This window comes from Lepidothrix coronata, unplaced genomic scaffold (genome assembly GCF_001604755.1).
Source record: "Lepidothrix coronata isolate B3197 unplaced genomic scaffold, Lepidothrix_coronata-1.0 Scaffold214, whole genome shotgun sequence".
Lineage (NCBI taxonomy): Eukaryota > Metazoa > Chordata > Aves > Passeriformes > Pipridae > Lepidothrix > Lepidothrix coronata.
In genome coordinates, this window is record NW_016690394.1 from 203,069 (window position 1) to 220,289 (window position 17,221).

At 48.6% G+C, this 17,221-nt stretch overlaps 1 protein-coding gene across 9 annotated transcripts in view; it reads left to right on the forward strand.

Moving 5' to 3' along the window:
* The window catches only part of EIF4G3 (eukaryotic translation initiation factor 4 gamma 3), a 143,691-nt gene extending 127,362 nt beyond the window's left edge, over positions 1 to 16,329 (forward strand). For all 9 annotated transcript variants that reach the window (XM_017833446.1, XM_017833441.1, XM_017833438.1 and 6 more), the window contains 11 exons: positions 340 to 457; positions 1,823 to 2,046; positions 3,181 to 3,296; positions 5,390 to 5,562; positions 7,624 to 7,749; positions 8,749 to 8,830; positions 10,548 to 10,646; positions 11,551 to 11,697; positions 12,857 to 12,938; positions 14,308 to 14,454; positions 15,238 to 16,329. In XM_017833446.1, the coding sequence (XP_017688935.1) occupies positions 340 to 457; positions 1,823 to 2,046; positions 3,181 to 3,296; positions 5,390 to 5,562; positions 7,624 to 7,749; positions 8,749 to 8,830; positions 10,548 to 10,646; positions 11,551 to 11,697; positions 12,857 to 12,938; positions 14,308 to 14,454; positions 15,238 to 15,419 (1,496 nt within the window). In that variant the 3' untranslated portion in view covers positions 15,420 to 16,329. The remainder of the gene's footprint in view (positions 1 to 339; positions 458 to 1,822; positions 2,047 to 3,180; positions 3,297 to 5,389; positions 5,563 to 7,623; positions 7,750 to 8,748; positions 8,831 to 10,547; positions 10,647 to 11,550; positions 11,698 to 12,856; positions 12,939 to 14,307; positions 14,455 to 15,237) is intronic.
* The last annotated feature ends 892 nt before the right edge of the window (positions 16,330 to 17,221 follow it).

The following is a 17,221-nucleotide window of genomic DNA, read 5'->3' on the forward strand; positions in this document are numbered from 1 at the left end:
GGTCAGTGCCAACCACTCTCTGGGGAGAGGGGTGATCACTCCTTTTCCTGAGATCCAAACTAACCCTCCCTGGCACAGCTCCAGCCATTCCCTGGGTCCTGTCACTGGGCACAGAGAGCAGAGGTCAGAGCTGCCCCTCGAGAGGAAGCTGCAGACCCTGAAGAGTCTCCTCCCCTCCCTGGGTGCCCTCCTGACAGTCAGGCTAAAGCAGGGCAGGACCAGCCTTTTCCCTGCAGTTCTCTCCCCATCTCTCCAACCCCAGCTGCTGTGTCACTTTGTGATGCCGAGGTGTCACCACTCCTGACCTCATTGCTCTGCTCTGTTCTTTACAATCCCCAGACTCCTTGCGACCAAGTGCCACAAGTCTGAACAGGTTTTCTGCCCTGCAGCCTCCAGTCTCCCCCGTTTCTGCCTCATCCGCATCTTCCGAACTCGAATCCCGCAGGGCCTTAACGAGGTGAGTGTTGCTCTTGGCTGCCTCTACATCTGCACTTCGCACCTGCTGCTCTGCCTGCCAGCACTCAGAAAGAATTCCTTGCCTTTCCAGGAATGGCTGCGTCTGTTTTCCCCTCTGAGTTGACTTTAAACACGTGTGTATTTTAAAATATCGTGGGAGAGACGGGTGGAATTAATTTTTAAAGCCATTTCGATGAATGTTTTAGTTTCCACTTCACCCTTCAGCTAAGGGTGGTTGTTTATAACAGATTAAAAGCTCTTCAGATAAAATGTGGTAGTAAATAGATTGGATTTAATGGCTGTGAATTCAGCCAGGTCAGCAGGTTTATTTATACAGAAAAACAGACCTAAAACCTTGCAGAAATGTGCTTAAAGCACCGTGTGTGACCCTTCCCATCAGGTGTGACTGACCTGGCCGTGCTCCCACATCCCACAAAAGGCTGCACAGCCTCTCTCACACCCTGATTCCATCAGGGCTGCAGCTACTCCAGCTTGTAGCATGAAACATGTATTAACCCTCAATAATTTATTAGCTCTAGACATGGTTTATAAATGTACAGTTCATTTAAAATGCCACTGGTTCTTCCTTCCAGTACACATGAGCTGCTGTAGTGTTTTCCTGGGTTGTGCCTCTAATCTTTTCCCTCCTATTTCACCTAAAACTTGGGCTTAACTGGAAATTGTTCTATTTTGGAATTGGTTTGCCCATCTTATTCATTAACACAATAATTAATAGGGCAGGTCCCTGTCACCTGTTGCTGGGAGCCTTCACTGTTTGGAAGGTGTTTTTAAGTAAATGGCTAAAAAATAGAAGTCTCATGGAATCACAGAATGGTTTGTGTGGGAGGGACCTTAAAGACCATCCAGTGCCACCCCTGCCACGGGCAGGGACACCTTCCACTAGCCCAGGTTGCTCCAAGCCCCACCCAACCTGACCTTGGACACTTCCAGGGATGGGGCAGCCACAGCTTCTCTGGGCAACCCGTGCCAGGGCCAAACCACCCTCACAGCCAGGAATTCCTTCCCAATATCCAATCTAAATATCTCATCCCATTTCACAGTAGAACAGAGCCTTTACTCATAAACTCCACTGTTTCATGTGTAACAGGTGCTGTAGGGGCATCATTGCTTTTCCATGTGTTCTCTAGGAAGCGTTGGCTCTGCCTGTCCACTCTGAATGTTTGTGTTTGTGTGTCTCTGAGACGGAGTTCATTTTCATTACATTCTGTGTAGCTACAGCTGTAAAAACTGAGTGAGGTTTGGGTCGTGGAGTTGTTTTTCCCTGCAGTTACTCTAAAGCCATGGAGTGCCTTTCCTGGCAGGGGTTGCTTGAGCCACATCCCCTGAGTGTGTTTCTGTCCCGCAGTCGCGGGAGCACGGGCAGGGAGAAGAACGACAAACCTCTGCCCCCTTCCCTGTCCCGCCCCAACACGTTCCTGCGGGGCAGCAGCAGCAAAGAGCTGCTCCTGGACAATCAGGCGCAGGAGGAGCAGCGCAGGGAGATGCTGGAGACGGTGAAGCAGCTGACGGGCGGGATGGAGATGGACAGGAACAGCACCGAGGCGGAGAGGAGCAAAGCCAAGGAACCCGGTGAGCGGCTCCTCCGCGCTCGGGGGGTCTGGAGGTGTGAAAAGGCACGAGGGAAAACCTGCCAGGAGCAGTGACAGGTTTCTGTGCAGGGGTGGGAAGTGTTGTCAGGCGGGGGGCACAGCTGAGTCAGGCAGGCCTGGGCCTCATCCCTCTCACCAGCTCCTCCGTAGGATCCGTGGACCTGAAAGGCTGCAGGAACCGGCACAGCACCCCCCCACCATCCTGTCACTGTCCCACTGGTTTATGGGCTCAAATCAGTGTCAGTTCTTCAGAAATGCTTCTTCAGTGCCCAGTAAAGCCTTATCTGCCCTTTCCAAACATTCCCCAGGGGCAGGGCAGGGATTTGGGTCTGGGACAGGGGGTTCACAGCAGCTTTTTGGTGCTGTGTTGTTGCCAGCCCTCCTTCCAAGCCAGCCTTGGTGCAGCAGGGGGTGGCACCCACTGGGGTGACTCGTCTGTCACCTTGTCGGTGCTGCAGCTCCTGCTTTTCCCTCCTGCCAGCTGGAGCTGATTTGTTAGTGAGAAAACGCTGAGGACACTTAGGGTGATGTTCCCTGTGGACAGAACCTTTATGATAAGTCCAGTGTTCTGCTCCTTCCCTGGGAAACATCTCCACTGCCACAGACGGCACACGCTCCTTGTGGAGCTTTGGGATGTTGCAGAGGACTCCATGGGACCAGGGTTTTGGGCTGTGATCAGGACATTGCCTTGGGCTGCTGCCCGTTGCAGTCAGTGTTTTAACTTTGCCATGTCCTGCACCAGCTCCCAGTTAATTATTTCGTGTTGATGGAGAGCTTTGAGGTGCTCCACCTGTGCCATTGCCAGCTGTGCTCCTGCAAGACCGAGTTACAGGAATACTGGGAGTTCATAGGGGGGGATGGAGCTGGGAAAGAATCCCAGAATGGTTTGGGTTCGAAGGGACCTTAAAGCCCATCTCATTCCACCCCCTGCCATGGGCAGGGACACCTTCCACTAGCCCAGGTTGCTCCAAGCCCCGTCCAAGAAGTGCCCTGTGCCTGAGGATGGGACAGGGAGCACACCTGCTCCAGTGGCTTCTGTTTTCAGAATGTCATCTCTAAAATGATGCTGGGTTTCCTTTCCCAAACACGTTTTTTTTTGTTGTGTTTCCACCAGCCAAGCCAGAAGCTCCTCCAGCTCCAGTGCAAGAAAAGCCTTCATTGTCAGAAGAGGAAATAGAGAGAAAATGCAAGTCTATCATTGATGAGTTCTTGCATATTAATGATTTTAAGGTAAGCAAGATGAAAGCCTCACTTAGCAGAAAGCTCTGCAGGGCTGGAGTGCTTTCTCTGCAGGAACTGTGTGAGCACCCAGCCCACACAGAGGCAGCAGAACTGGTGGGGACAGACAAAATCTGGGCAGCAGCAGCAGCTCTGTGAACATTTTTAGGACACTTGTCTCCCAAACTCATTTTCTGCCCTGCTGGTAATAGGAAAAATAGCCCAGGCTGTGTGTTTTAAGTAGCAAGGTGTATGTGATCTGTCATGAATCACTGAGCAGCTCCATAATAACAGCAATTTTGGAAGCAGAAAAACTAGTGGGAAAATAAACAGAGGTTTTCATTTAGTTATCAAAGCATGTGCTGTTCTGATCTGGAGGCAGATAAAGCAATACTAAATATTGAACAAACCACTCCAGAGGATTTTTAATAAACATTGGAAATTACTGAGCAGCTGTCATCACTTCCTAGTTAAAAGGTTGAAATTTTGTTTCCCTTGTAAAAGGGTTTTTTAGCTCGCCCAGGGAGTTTGCAAGAAGTGTTACATTGGCTGCGAAGCTGCTTCGTTTGATCTTTCACTGAAAGAAATTATAAAACCTGCCAAGTTTGAAATGGCAGCACTTGGGAGTTGCTGGTTTGGCACCCTAAAAGCAGAGTTGCTGCTTCCATTTCATAAGGCTTCCAATTAATAATCGGAAAGAGGAATATTCTCGTGATGGAGTGTTTTGAGTTCACATCTAGTTATTAGGATAAATTATTAAATACTGGTTTGGAGAGGAAAAACCCTGCTTTGATTGGCAGTGTGCTGCAGAGGGCTGGCCTGGGGCAGGGGGCTGCCAAGGCAAGGAGCCTCCACTCCTTTTTCCTTCTTAGGATGGACTCCAGAGGTTCCCTCTGGATGTTTGGGGTGAAGGAGCTGCTTTGGTTCTCTGTTCACAAATACAGGGATGAATTTCTGTGGCAGGGTGGAAATGGAGCTGAATTGCACTAGACAGGGCAGGGCTGGTTAAAATCCATGGGATCAGGCTGTTTGTCTGCACCAGGGGTTACTGGATAGTGGGGAATTCTTGGTACTCTTCAGGTGCAGCGAAGCTTAAACTCAGTTTAAACTCGTGTTCCTGCAGCTGCCCCTGAGGGAGTCACCGGGGTGTGGGTGACATGAACATTGTGTCACTCCTGCCTTTCACAGGAGTCTGGTCTTCTGAGTGTGACCTGCCTGTGGATTCAAACTGCTGAGCTGAGCTGTGCACCAGTGTGTGGTGACAGCAGGGTCAGCCAACAGCATTCCCTGTGTGTCCTGGGACACCGGGATCCATTGGGCACTGGCTGGGACCACCAGGCTTCTGACCTGTGTGAAGAAGCCATTCAGAACCTGTGGAAACGCGTGTGGGGTGTCAGGTGTGGATCCCTCGAGGCACAGCCTGGTCACAGAGCAGGGGTCTGTGCTCAGGAAGCCCCTGAGCTCTGTGGGCTGGACCCAGAAGGTCCTGGTGATGGCAGTGGGGATTTTTGATGTGTGGCACTGAGCGCTGCTCTGAGAGTCTCTATTGAAGTGTTTTCTTTGCTTGGGATACAAAGTGCTCAGCCCAGAAAGGAGGAGCTTTAGAAAGGGGAGATTTGCCTCCAAACACTCCTCAGCTGTTTTCTGCCTCCTGATGTGATGTGGGTTTGTAACACTGGCATTTGTGCCAGGTCAGATCAGGGACAGATCTAACCTGGTGCCCTTTTTTTGACTTGGCTTGATGTTTAATGCAATGAGAGGCGTTTTGAGGGCATCCAGAAGACAATTCTCTCCTTTCACTGAGCAGCCAAACTGCGCCCTGGAATGCGATTGTGTGCTTTAAAAATTGTTGCCTGGGTGGTATAAATTCCATTATTCTTCTATTATTCCATTATTCTTCTATTATTCCATTATTAATATTACTGTTGTTGTTATTACTCAGTTGCCACCTCAGTGGCGATTCGTGATGAGGTTCCTGGTTCAGCACTTGGCCTGGCAGCCTCACTAAAAGCTCATTTCCCCCAAATTCCCCGCTGTTCCAGCAGCAAGTGCTGCTGTGCCCCGTAGCTGGTGTTCCAGCTCAGGGTGCCCGTGTTGTCCCGCAGGAAGCGATGCAGTGCGTGGAGGAGCTCAGCACCCAGAACCTGCTGCCGGTGTTCGTGCGCGTGGGAGTGGAGTCGACGCTGGAGCGGAGTCAGATCACCAGGGATCACATGGGCCAGTTGTTGCATCAGTTGGTGCAGTCGGGAAAGCTGAGCAAGCAGGATTTCTTCAAGGGGTTGGTATTCTGCATCCGTGGGACGGGGTCTCTTCCTCAGTGTTCCCTGCGAGTGGACGCTGTGCTGGAGAGGAAGGATTGCCCACCTTGCTTTGGTGTCCTGCCCTCTCCACACATTCCTTTTGAAGGAGTATTTTCACCTTGGTCTATTTATAATACAGTTATTGTAATCTATTTGAAGTATTTCAGATGATTTTAGTGAATGTAAATGCATTCATATTTATATCAGTATTTATTTCTAAGCAGATCTGGAGGTGTTTAATTGTGTGTGTTTAGATCTCTGTTCTGTCACACATTTGTCCATGTTTGTTTTGGCAAATCACTGGATATGACTGAAAGAGGAAGAATTCAGAAACCTTCATGTGACATTAATACCTGGAGGCTCTTCAGCCTGAAGTCCTGTTCATCCACAGAGCTACAGCTGCTCTCCCACTGGGAAAAAGGCTTTACCCACGTGATGCTGTTTCTCAGGACACCTCACCTTGGAGTGGACGAGCCCTCAAGGGGCTGAGGAGGAGAATGTGCACCAGATGGGTTAAACCTGCCCCAGGAGACCTAGTTTTGGCTGCTGGCTCATTTCAGCTCTCTGGGTTTTGTGTTCCCAGCCTGGTGTCCCATCCTAAAAGGATCCATGTTCCCAGGGAGGTCCCTGGCACTGCTCATAGAGCAGGATGGGTAAAACAGGGATAACCACAAGCACAGCCAGTGAACAAGCAGAAGAAATAACACTTCAGGCACCGAGTTTCTGAGGAGTTGGCTCTGGCGGTTGCTGCTTCTGTTTGAATCCTGCACCATCGTGGTATCGCTCCGACAGGGATCTCCCTGTGCCTGTGGCTGTCCCTGGATTTCACTGGACTCCCAGGAAAAGTTCAGGCAGCCTGAGCTCAAAACCATATGGACCAGCAGGAGAAGTGTATCTCCACAGGGAGTACACTCGTGTCCACACAGCACTGGTGGTCAGAAGGGCTTGATTGAAGGGATGAATTTCCATAATGGATTGTGATTGAAGCTGTTCCGGTGTTCCCTGGAGTGTGGATAAGTGGTTGGGATGGCAAATAAGTAGGATCATGATGAAACAGTGGGATGTGGGGTCTGAATGTGGCAAAAACAACAGGAAATGGCTCCTGAAGATGATGAAAGTGGGTCTCAATGAGTGCACGAGGAGAACACCAAAACTCACTTCACTTACGCAGGAGAAATTACCACGGAATGAGGGGTGTGGGATGAGACCTGGTCCCAACCACGTCTGGGGAGATGCACAACAGTTTCTGGCAGAAAGGTTTGGACAGACCTGGGCTGAAGGAGCAGCAGAGGATGCAAAGAACAAAGCAAAGGAGGTGGTTTCTGAGTTTGAAACACAAGGGAAAATGTTCATTTACAGTCACTAAACTAGACCCCAGAATTTTCAAGGTTTTCGAGGAGAAAAGAACCATGACAACAACTGGAAGGAGAGCAGAAAAAGGATGATCTTGTACCAGGCTCCTGCAAGGGTTTTGTGGGAAAGAAGAGTTTTGAGCCATTCTGGAAACTGTGTCATTGGGGAGCAGTTCTGTAATTCCTACTGTGGATGGAAATCCCCTCTGCTGAGCTGAACTGCTCTGTGCTGTGTGATGTACTCACAGACATTCCACTGCTTCCCTCACATTTGGAATTCCATTATGATTAACCCCCTTCTCTAAACGTTCGGATATTTTTAAGAAAGTTGCATTTACCTGATGGTTCATATTTATAGGCAAAAATGCTTTAGAGGTGTTACGAGTCAGCAAATGATGTGGTACTGGGATGTAAGAATTATTGTTTCTTGCTTTCTTGGCTATATCTGCTGGTTGTACAAAAGGGGATGCTTTTTCCACATATTCTCCATGTTACTGCATGGAGAAATTCACTCCTGGCAGTTTGGAAGCACGGAAAGCATAAAGTGGCAATAGTTTTATTAGTTTTTGATTCTCCTCACTCCTCTCTCTCTTAACAAAAGGTTCTTAAAGTGCAGATTTGCTTTGCAGGAAAAGTTTCCAGTTAAATATTATTTAACATTTGATATTTTTGCTTCTCCTTTCAAAGCTTTTCAGAGACCTTGGAGATGGCAGACGACATGGCCATAGATATACCCCATATCTGGTTGTACCTGGCTGAGTTGGTGACCCCCATGTTAAAAGAAGGAGGAATCTCTATGAGAGAACTTATACAGTAAGTGATGCTTTTCCAGTTATTCTGTAGTATTTTCATGGCAGTAGGTAAAGGATGAGCAGTGCCAGAGGCTGAGCTTCCCATGGGAGCTGATGAAAAGCTTGTTGAACATCAGTCAGGATCAACACTGGACTGAGAGCTGTGCTGGGAAGGGACTGTGGTGCTTTCACTCTTGGAGAAGGGTTTTATCCATAAATCTACTTCAACCCTGTTTGCTTCAGCTGAGCTTAAAAATACCCAAGTGTTGTACAGTGGAGTCATTTGGGAGCACAGAGGTTCTGGGAATTAGACTTGAAGAGAGCAAAGCATCACACAGGAGTCTGTGTGGCTCAGGGGAGGAACTGAAGGAGGGCAGGGATAAATGGGATATTGGGAAGGAATTCTTCCCTGTGAGGGTGGGGAGGCCCTGGCACAGGGTGCCCAGAGAAGCTGTGGCTTGGAGCAACCTGGGCTGGTGGAAAGTGTCCCTGTCCATGGCAGGGGGTGGGATGAGATGGGTTTAAGGTCCCTCCCAAACCATTCATGGCATTCTGTGATTCTTACTACTAACTGTCTTAATCTGGCAAAAAACCTGCCTGTAAGATTGGAAACAATTTCCAGGACCAAAGTTCCTGTGTTTTGTACATGTCCTTATGTATTTGGGGATAAGCAGAAGCCAGTTGAATGGTTCCCTTTCCCTGTAACCAGCATATTAAGAAAATAACAGCCTTTTCCCTAAAAAAGGTCTCACTATCCAAATGCAGAATCCCACAAAAATGAGTGGATTTGGCATAAAATATAATTTATACCTCTTTTTTATGCGAAATTAAAGGCTTTGTAATTAGCCCTGTTGTGACAAGGTCACTGCATCACTGAGTGTTTTACCAGCTGCTCTGATCAGATCTTTCCTCCCTGGCAGAAGGTAGAGGTGATTTCCTGCCTCAGTTTGATCACTACCCTTTGCCTTGGATGCAAAATACGAATTGCAAAGAATAAATACTTGATTTTCTTTCATTGCAGAGAATTTAGCAAACCCTTGCTTCCTGTGGGAAGAGCCGGCGTCTTGCTTGCTGAAATCTTGCACCTTCTATGCAAACAAATGGTGAGTGCCCAGGAGCCCCTGCTGGGAGCTGGATGCAGCCTGTTCATGTCCGTGCATGAATCCTACACAGTTCCCACGTGGAGACGTTTAGGGATGGGCCAGCCAGTCCAGATAACTTAGCAAACCTGCCTCTGCACCCCCAGATCCCAACCGAGCCTTTCAAGGTTCCAAAAAGTCGAGTTAACGTTTTGTTTTCTCCCGACTTTTCCCTTTTGCAGGTACCTTTGCACCTGGCTTCTCCCAGAAGCTCAGAGTGCCTGAAATGCTGCAAGAGGGACATGCTCAAGGGATTTCTGGGCTGACCAGGAGCAGCAAGTGCTGGGAATCTGGCGAGAGAGCTGTTCTTGCAGACCGAGAGGTTCTCAGGGCTCGGATAAGCTTCCGATGGCCTCAGACTCCTGGGTGCTTATCCAAACTAAACCTGCCGACTCCTGAGGTTCACCCTTCACTAGGGGTAGTGACACCTCCCCACCCTGCGGCTCCAAGAGCTCACACACACCTCACAGTTGTGTGTCCAACCAGTTTGGTGGTTTCCCTATAACTCTTGTCTCCTTTTTTGTCTTTTGGTTTTTTTTTTTAATCCAACAAAATCCTGCACTTTGGAGCGTGTCTATTTTCAACCCTGTAAAATCCCTCACTTGCCTTTTTTTATTTTTTCAAGCATGCATTCAAGTAAGGTTGAATGTTCCAGGAGCATTTCAGTCTAACAGTGCAAAGAGTGACTTTCTATTTATCTATTTTAGTCTTGTTTGGAAGTCAACTTCCACTTATTTTTTTCTTGTTTTGTGAAAGAAAAGCTGCTGTGCTCCAGGGGTGGAAGCACAGCCTTGGCTTTCTGTTTCTGCCACAGTTTCTCATCTGACTTCATCCAGGCCAAGACTTGGACTCAGGGATTTCAGTGTAATATCAGTCATCTAATCCAGATCCTGATGGATCAGAGCAGGAACTATGCACAGTTGGCTCTTAACAACCTGCACTGGGAACTGAAAATTGTAATCTGCTTTGTAAACTAAAAATCAGGCTGAGCCCATCGGTGCGTGGCTCAGGCTACACAGTGATCTCCTGTGTGCAGGTGCTGGAAGGTCAAATTTTGGCAAAGCACTTGGGTGGAAAGAGCTGGTTGTTCTCAGCATTTTCATTCCTGTCAGAATTCTGTGTGTGCCCTCCGAGGCAGGGACTGTGGGGTCAGTGTGACACCAGGGGCTGTGCAAGGCTGAGCTGTCTGTGCTCCAGGGCATTTCTCAAAGGTTGCATAAATTCTAGGAATCAAAGAGAGAATTTGGGATTTTGTACCTGAAATTGAGGCTTGGGAAACAGCCGTGTAAATTCAGGAATTTTCTCAAAGGAGCTGATTTACTGGTGCCTTGATGTCAAGGTGGGGGGAGTGAGTCACAGAGTAAGTCAGGAGGAGGATCCAAGCCATCCAAGTGCCAGCTCCATGTCAGGGCCGTGGGAACCTGCCCTTCCTGGTGCTCCTGGGGAGCCTCGGGAGTCGTTGTGAACCCCCCGTGTCACTTCTGCCTTGTTTACTCCCCGTCACGAGGCGTTTGCCCACCTGTCAAGATGTGCATTCCCGGGGGGATTGCACATGTGATTCCTCCTGCACGGGCTCTCCGGACGCTCCGGGATTTCTCCTGGCACAGCTGCACCACTCCGGCCCATGTGAGCTCTGGGCGTCCCTCGGGTGTGTAAAATGAACAAACTGTTTGTGTTTCAGAGCCATAAGAAAGTGGGAGCCTTATGGAGAGAGTCTGGCCTCAGTTGGAAGGACTACTTGCCCGAAGGGGAGGATGTACATACCTTTCTCATGGAACAAGTGAGTTCAGATCTTGGTTTTGGTCCTGTGTTTCTTCCTCTCCCATCTCATTTTTGTGTGTAGCTGGGACATGGGGTGAAGTGTCCTCAGGCTGGGGTAGATGATTTCAGCACCTCCTTCTGGAGCACAGGGAGGTTGGGCCTGTCCCCTCTGCTCCAGGCACACATCTCCCATCACCCAGCTTCCTCTGGGAGATCCTTCTCCAGCTGGGAAAAAAACCCCTCAGGAGTGAGTTTTGCAGCAAGGACAGAAAATCTGCAGGAGGGCCACAATAAATGGTAGCAGTTAATTCACTCATCCCACCTCAGATTGTGAACCTGGGGGAGCCAGGACTGATGGAGGCACCTCAGCTCTTACTGGTGCTGCTCCTCAGGAACGTGCCAGAGGTCTTGTCTCCCTTGGGAGCTCTGAGTGATCCACTGCCCTGTTTTAGCCTTAGGAGGTGCTGTGCTGCAGGAAGGGGAATGGATCACCATGGCCTGGTGAGCCCCTGGGCCTTGCTGAGGGGAATGTGGCTCCTCTGTCCCAGTTTGCAGGGAACTGGGGTGTTCTTTGAGCCAGTGCCAGCTCTGGTCGTTGCATTCCAGCTCCACATGCACTTGATTTTGTGTGTGTGCTCCAACAGTGAGGGGCTGGAGCTGACTGAGGTGCCTGGTTGTCTTTGCTGGATAATGTAGCCCCCACGTGTTTGTAAAATGCTTCCTAACTAAACCTGCCGACTCCTGAGGTTCACCCTTCACTAGGGGTAGTGACACAGAGAAAGTTTATGTCCTTGTAACGATAACTGAGCAGCTGAGAGATGCCAGGAAGCAGAATGAAGTGTAGTTTGCTGCTCAGTCTGGTGTAATTCTGCCTTAGGAAGGGACATTTCTCTGATTCTCAATCCTCACTTGTCATGTTGCAGAAGTTGGAGTTCACAGAGTCCGACTGTTCCAGTTCCTCAGAAGCACTTTCAGAGAAAGAACTCTCTGCAGAAGAGCTGAACAAGCAGCTGGAAAAACTCATTGTTGAGGACAAGGCGAATGATGAACAAATCTTTGACTGGGTAGAGGTACAAAGACGATTTTCACCCTCCCTGCACAGTATTCATTAACTGCTTTTATAGTTATTTTCTGGTCTGAAGGAGCATTTCTGTGGGCTCCCCTTGGGGTATAGGACACTGAGATGATTTGGTCTGTGCAATGAACACTTCCAAAGAATGAAAATCTAAAATATAATCAGCTATTTATGAGTCAGCTTTAGGAGGGAAGAATTTTAGCCATATTAACTGTCTGACTGCCTTTTAAATACTGTAGGCTTTTTGTCACTGAGTACCCTGCTTCTGCCATTGGTACATTTTAGACCATACCCTGCTACATTCTTTCTTCCCAAAACAGGGGAGAAAAGCTTCTCCTTGTTTTTTTCCAACATGACCTCTTCAAATTTCCCCCTCCAAAAACATCCTGGGCAGTCACTGAGAGCACCTGTACCTTTCCTAGTGCATCAGGCCAGGCACTGGAAGAGAAAACAAAGAAAAATATAAAAAGAGGGGAGGAAAAGGGCCTGTCAACCCACTGATCTTTGCCCTCTGTCTCTGGCTGCATCCTTTAAGCCAGATATTTAGTGTTTGTAATTAGACCCAACCTGATGCATTTAGGTCTGTGCTTACCCTACATCTTGGTCAGCTGCAGTTCAGTGTTTTTGTCTGGCAGAGCAGTGTGTTAGAAATGTCATTTTTCCACTGCTGTTCGAGGAGTTGGGAGTGGAACGAAAGCAGCACTGAAAATCTGGGATCACCCACAGGCTCTCTGGAGCCTTGGACAAGTTCCACAGCCGTTCTCTCAGTTTCTGCTACAAAGCAAACAAACCTCCACCCAAGGAACAGGCTGTGAAGTTTGTTGGAAAGGCCCAAACCCCTCTGAAAGTGTGTGAGGGGCTGTGAGCCCAGCACTGCCCAGTTGGCTCCCTGTGGGAGGTGTTAAAGGGTGCACTGATCCCAGGAGAACCGCTGGGGCCTGTTGACGTCCCTGAGGGAGTTTCAAGGAGCGAGTGGGAAAGCTGAGTGTTTGCAGGGATGAACTGGGTTTGTGCTGCAGCAGCTGCTGCTGAGCTTGGACTTGCTGCCAGGTTCAGCAGCAGGGTCTGGAAGCGGTGGCTCTGCTGCAGCAGCGTGTTTTTAACTGGCCCATTTGCTCTTGATTTCGGGCTAATCCATCTACTCTTGATTTCAGGCTAATCTAGATGAAAGCCAGATGAGTTCACCTACATTCCTTAGAGCTTTAATGACAGCAGTTTGTAAAGCAGCTATTATAGGTGAGTTACTTGCAGTGTAAAAAGAATTACTTGGTATTTTTCGGATTTATATCACATTTCCCTCCCCAGGGCTGTGTTTTATCACACACTAAGGATTCTGCTCAGAGCAGGGTGTCCCTTCCCCAGGGCATGTTGCCAGTTAAGGTGTGCCCAAGCCCTGGTGTGTCCAGGTGACCTTGTGTGAGCAGGTGTTTCAGACAACTCTGGGTAATTCCAGGTTGTTCATTGATTTTCCTAGTGAAGGTGGAAATGACTGAGCCATTATTAAGGTAATTAGCATTTCCACTCCTGTGTCAGCACTTACACTGGGTGTTCCCCCCCTGCAGCTGCCACTTGCCAGGGCAGCGTGGGCTGCAGGAAGGAGCCAACCTGCAGCTCGGTCTTGTAAGAGTTTGGTGTCCAAAGTTTCAGGTTTGGAAAGGTGGTTTATGTGGATTGTTAAATGTACTGCAGTCGGCTGGAAATGCAGGAAAGGGAGGTTGGAACCTCAGACCCTCGGGGGGTTTGAGTAAAGTGCTGCAGGCAGAAACATCTGCTCAGTTCACTTGGTTTTCTTTAACTTTACTGTTGGCACCTGGCAAAGCAAAAAATGGTGCTTGGAAAGCGCCTGGTTCTGCTCTGAGCTGGCAGAGTTTGGGGAGAGAATGGGCTGGACTCCACCGTGTGAGAGAGGGGAGGGACAGCCCAGCTCCTTCCTCGCCTGAGAACAGAACCTGCTCGTGCCACCTAGTGTTAGCAGGGACGTGGGATTTCATTGCCGGTGGTTAAGAGTTCCCTGATGTGTGTCAGGAACATCATCCTCTGGATTAAATTTTGGCCTTACCCCTAACTGAGTTTTTACTCTTTTGTTTTCAAAATATCACTTCATTGTGTTGCATGATCTTCTTCAGAACCACAGAGTATTCCAAGTTGGAAGGGACCCACAAGATTATCGAGCTGCTGAGTAATTTACCCATGTTGCTGATGGATTTCTAATGCATATTTTGTGTATATTCCTGATTCCTTTGTCCTGTGCAGCTTATGATTCTTTTTCTGCCTTGGTATTTTTAGAAAAAAAATAGAATTTTCTAAAAACCTTCTAAACTTCTAAACCCAGTTGCCTGTGGAAACACAACAATTGGCACTGCAGAGTAAGGCTGTGATTCCTGTGTGTGTGTTTAGGGCCGGGGTCCCTGCAGATACTGGAATTTGGGGGGCTGGAAGGACCAAGACTTCCAGAAAAAGCCATCGATCAGAAATACTTCCTCTTGTTTCTCATCCTCCTTTTCTCTCCACCTGTGTTTGTGATTTCTGTGAATGAATAAAGGCCAGGGAAGACCTGTCCCTGCTGTCCCTCCAAGGCTGACCCTGTTTTCCTCTCCTCCCTCAGCGGACTCTTCCAGCTTCCGTGTGGACACTGCTGTTATCAAGCAGAGAGTGCCGATCTTACTCAAGTACCTGGACTCAGACACAGAGAAGGAACTACAAGCACTTTATGCACTACAAGCATCAATAGTAAAACTTGATCAACCTCCTAGTAAGTGTTGCCTCTGTGCTGAGGATTTGAGCTCTGGCAGCATAAGGAAAGGGGGTTTCTGTGGGAGCAGAGGCTGGAAGAGGATGTGCTTTCCCTTACCTTATGTAGCAGATAGGAAAAAATAGCATGGGGGGGTTCAGGTTGTGCAGATTCCAGCTTTTAAAGCAGTGCAGGTTCCCAAGAGCTGGAGGCCAGCTCTTCTCTTGGTAGCTCCTGTAAGCAGCTGTGCAGAAGGAAGGACAAACCCATGGCGAGGTAAAAAAGAGCAATAGAAAGTAACCTGAGGAGTTCACAGCACCTGAACATTGTAATTGCATTGCTGCTCCACAGATGTCTGTGGCCTTGGAGGGAATAAAATCAGTTGGACAACTGATGAGTCTTGTCCCAGAGATGCTGCAGAAAACTCCTGTGGGACAAGAGGCGAGGGACGTGCCAAAGAAACGGGGATTCCCGGGGAACGTGCAGCACAAAATCAGAGTGCCCCAAAACACCCAGCAGGATCGTCCTTAGTGCCCTTTATGGCGTTAGTTGGGTGTTCTCCCTCCTGCTGAGCCACAGAAATCCGGGGTTGGAGAGGAGCCAGGCTGGGTGGTCCAGAGGAGATGTGCTGCTGTGGCTGCTGCTGAGGGCTGTTTCCCCCTCCCCTGAGCAGCCAGGAGGCAATACCTGAGTAACAGCCCTTCCTTTTCCCTGTCTCCCCATCTCCCGGGCCGGGAGATCGTCCCCCCCCCGTCCCCTTTGCCGCGCTCACGGCCGCTCTCTCCCGTTCTCCCGCGCCTGCAGATTTGTTGCGGATGTTTTTCGATTGCCTGTATGACGAGGAGGTCATTTCGGAGGACGCCTTCTACAAGTGGGAGAGCAGCAAGGACCCGGCGGAGCAGAACGGCAAGGGAGTGGCGCTCAAATCCGTCACGGCGTTCTTCACGTGGCTGCGGGAGGCCGAAGAGGAGTCGGAGGATAATTAAAACTTAAAATACAGATTTAAAACATTAAAAAAAAAAAAAAAAAAAGAAACAATTTAAGTATTTTTTTAAAGAGTTTCACGTCTTCGCCAATCACAGTGCAGCAAGGCCAATTCTCTCTCTCTCGCAGACCCCCCTTGCCCCACACACGCACGAGTGGGAGAGGTAAAAACCCGATAAACACCGAGGTGATGATCATGGAGGCAAAAAGGTACTTGAAAAAAAAAAACAACAAAACAAAAACCACAAAAGTAAACTTCAAACCTGAGGGCGGGAGCACCAAACCAAAATACCTGTATTATTTATAGAAAATATTTTCTGTTTTAATCTTTTTCTTTTCTTTTTAAACGAGGACTCGTACTTAGGAAAAAACACACAGCGAAACAAATCTGTTTAGCAAAAAAAAAAAAAAAAAAAAAGGTTGGAAACTTTTAATTTATTATTTTAAGGACTGCAAATGCCAGTGTAATTTTTAAATTTGCAGTTTCTGTAAACAAATTGTATAATAGAACAAAAGCAGAGAAATAAATTTCCCTCCCCTTCATACGCACCTCAGTTTTGTTTCAAAGCATGATAAATAGACAAAACTTTCAAGGGGGTTGGGGTGAGCTAGATGAGGACGAGATCAATTTTTTTTTTTTTTTGAATTGTCATCAGATTTTTCTGCCTGCCTCTCAGCTTGCTTCAGAAATTTAAAAAGAAAATAGTAATCAAACCGTACATAACCTTGGATCGGAAGGAAATGCATTTGAGAAAACTGCTGCGGACCAGAGTGCTCCGAAAAATAACTCATTGAAAACAGTGCTACCCCGGGGAAAAAAAAGTACTAGTGATACTTTGAGAAACTTTAGAGCAACTTTAAGGCTTGTAAATACATAGAACAAATATTTAAAAAAAAAAAAAAAAAGAAAAAAAGAAATTGACTCAATACTATTTCTTTTCACTTTCAAAATATAAAGAACAAAATAAAGACAAACATTGCAAGTTTAAAAGAAAGTAAAACGACTTCTCCTTTGACAGCTGCTGAATGTGTGCACCATCCTGAGCGGTGCTTCCTTGGCGTGCCGTAGGTCCTCGGGCCCAAATTGTGTACATACAGTGTGTGTCTGTCTGTGTGACTACCAAAAATGAGGGGTGAGAGCAATTGTTGTTTTAAAAAAAAAAAAAAAGGAAAAAGGCAAAAAAAAAAAAAGGGGGTTGCTGCCTGGGAGACCTTTTGTGCCGAGAGACCTCGCTGGCCGGGGAGCAGGGGGGTGTTGGTGCCCGAGGCTGGGAGGTGCCTCAGGCCGTTGGTGCCCCATCCTGGCTTCTCCAGCTGTGGCTGCCCTGTCCCTCGTGTGACTTGGATCAGTGGCTTCGTCCGGGGACTCGGGATATCCTGGGAGCCCTGGAGGTCTCAGCTGTGCCAGCAGGGACCCGACAGCCCTTCGCCCGCGGCCGCCCCGCCGGCACCGCCCTTCGCCTCCTGTGCCTACGGAACCAGGGACTGGAGCGGGGGGAGCCGAGGAGGAGGTGGAGGAGCGATGTGGTGCCCGCCCCGTGTCGGTGTCCATGCTCCAAGCACAGCTGGTCACGGATCCACAGCGGCCGTCGCTTCGCCGTGGGAGCACATTCCACGCGGCCCCAGCGCTGCTCCAGACTGAGCTGCCGAGCACGGAGGTCTCTCGTGTCTCTTCAACCACCAAAGATGACCTGCTGGCTCTCACTGTGAAAGAAGCACCATCAAACACTCTGCAAACGCTGGTGAAGCCCTAAAATGTGGTCTGTGAACTGTGGTCCGTGGACCACGTGTAACCTGTGGAGCA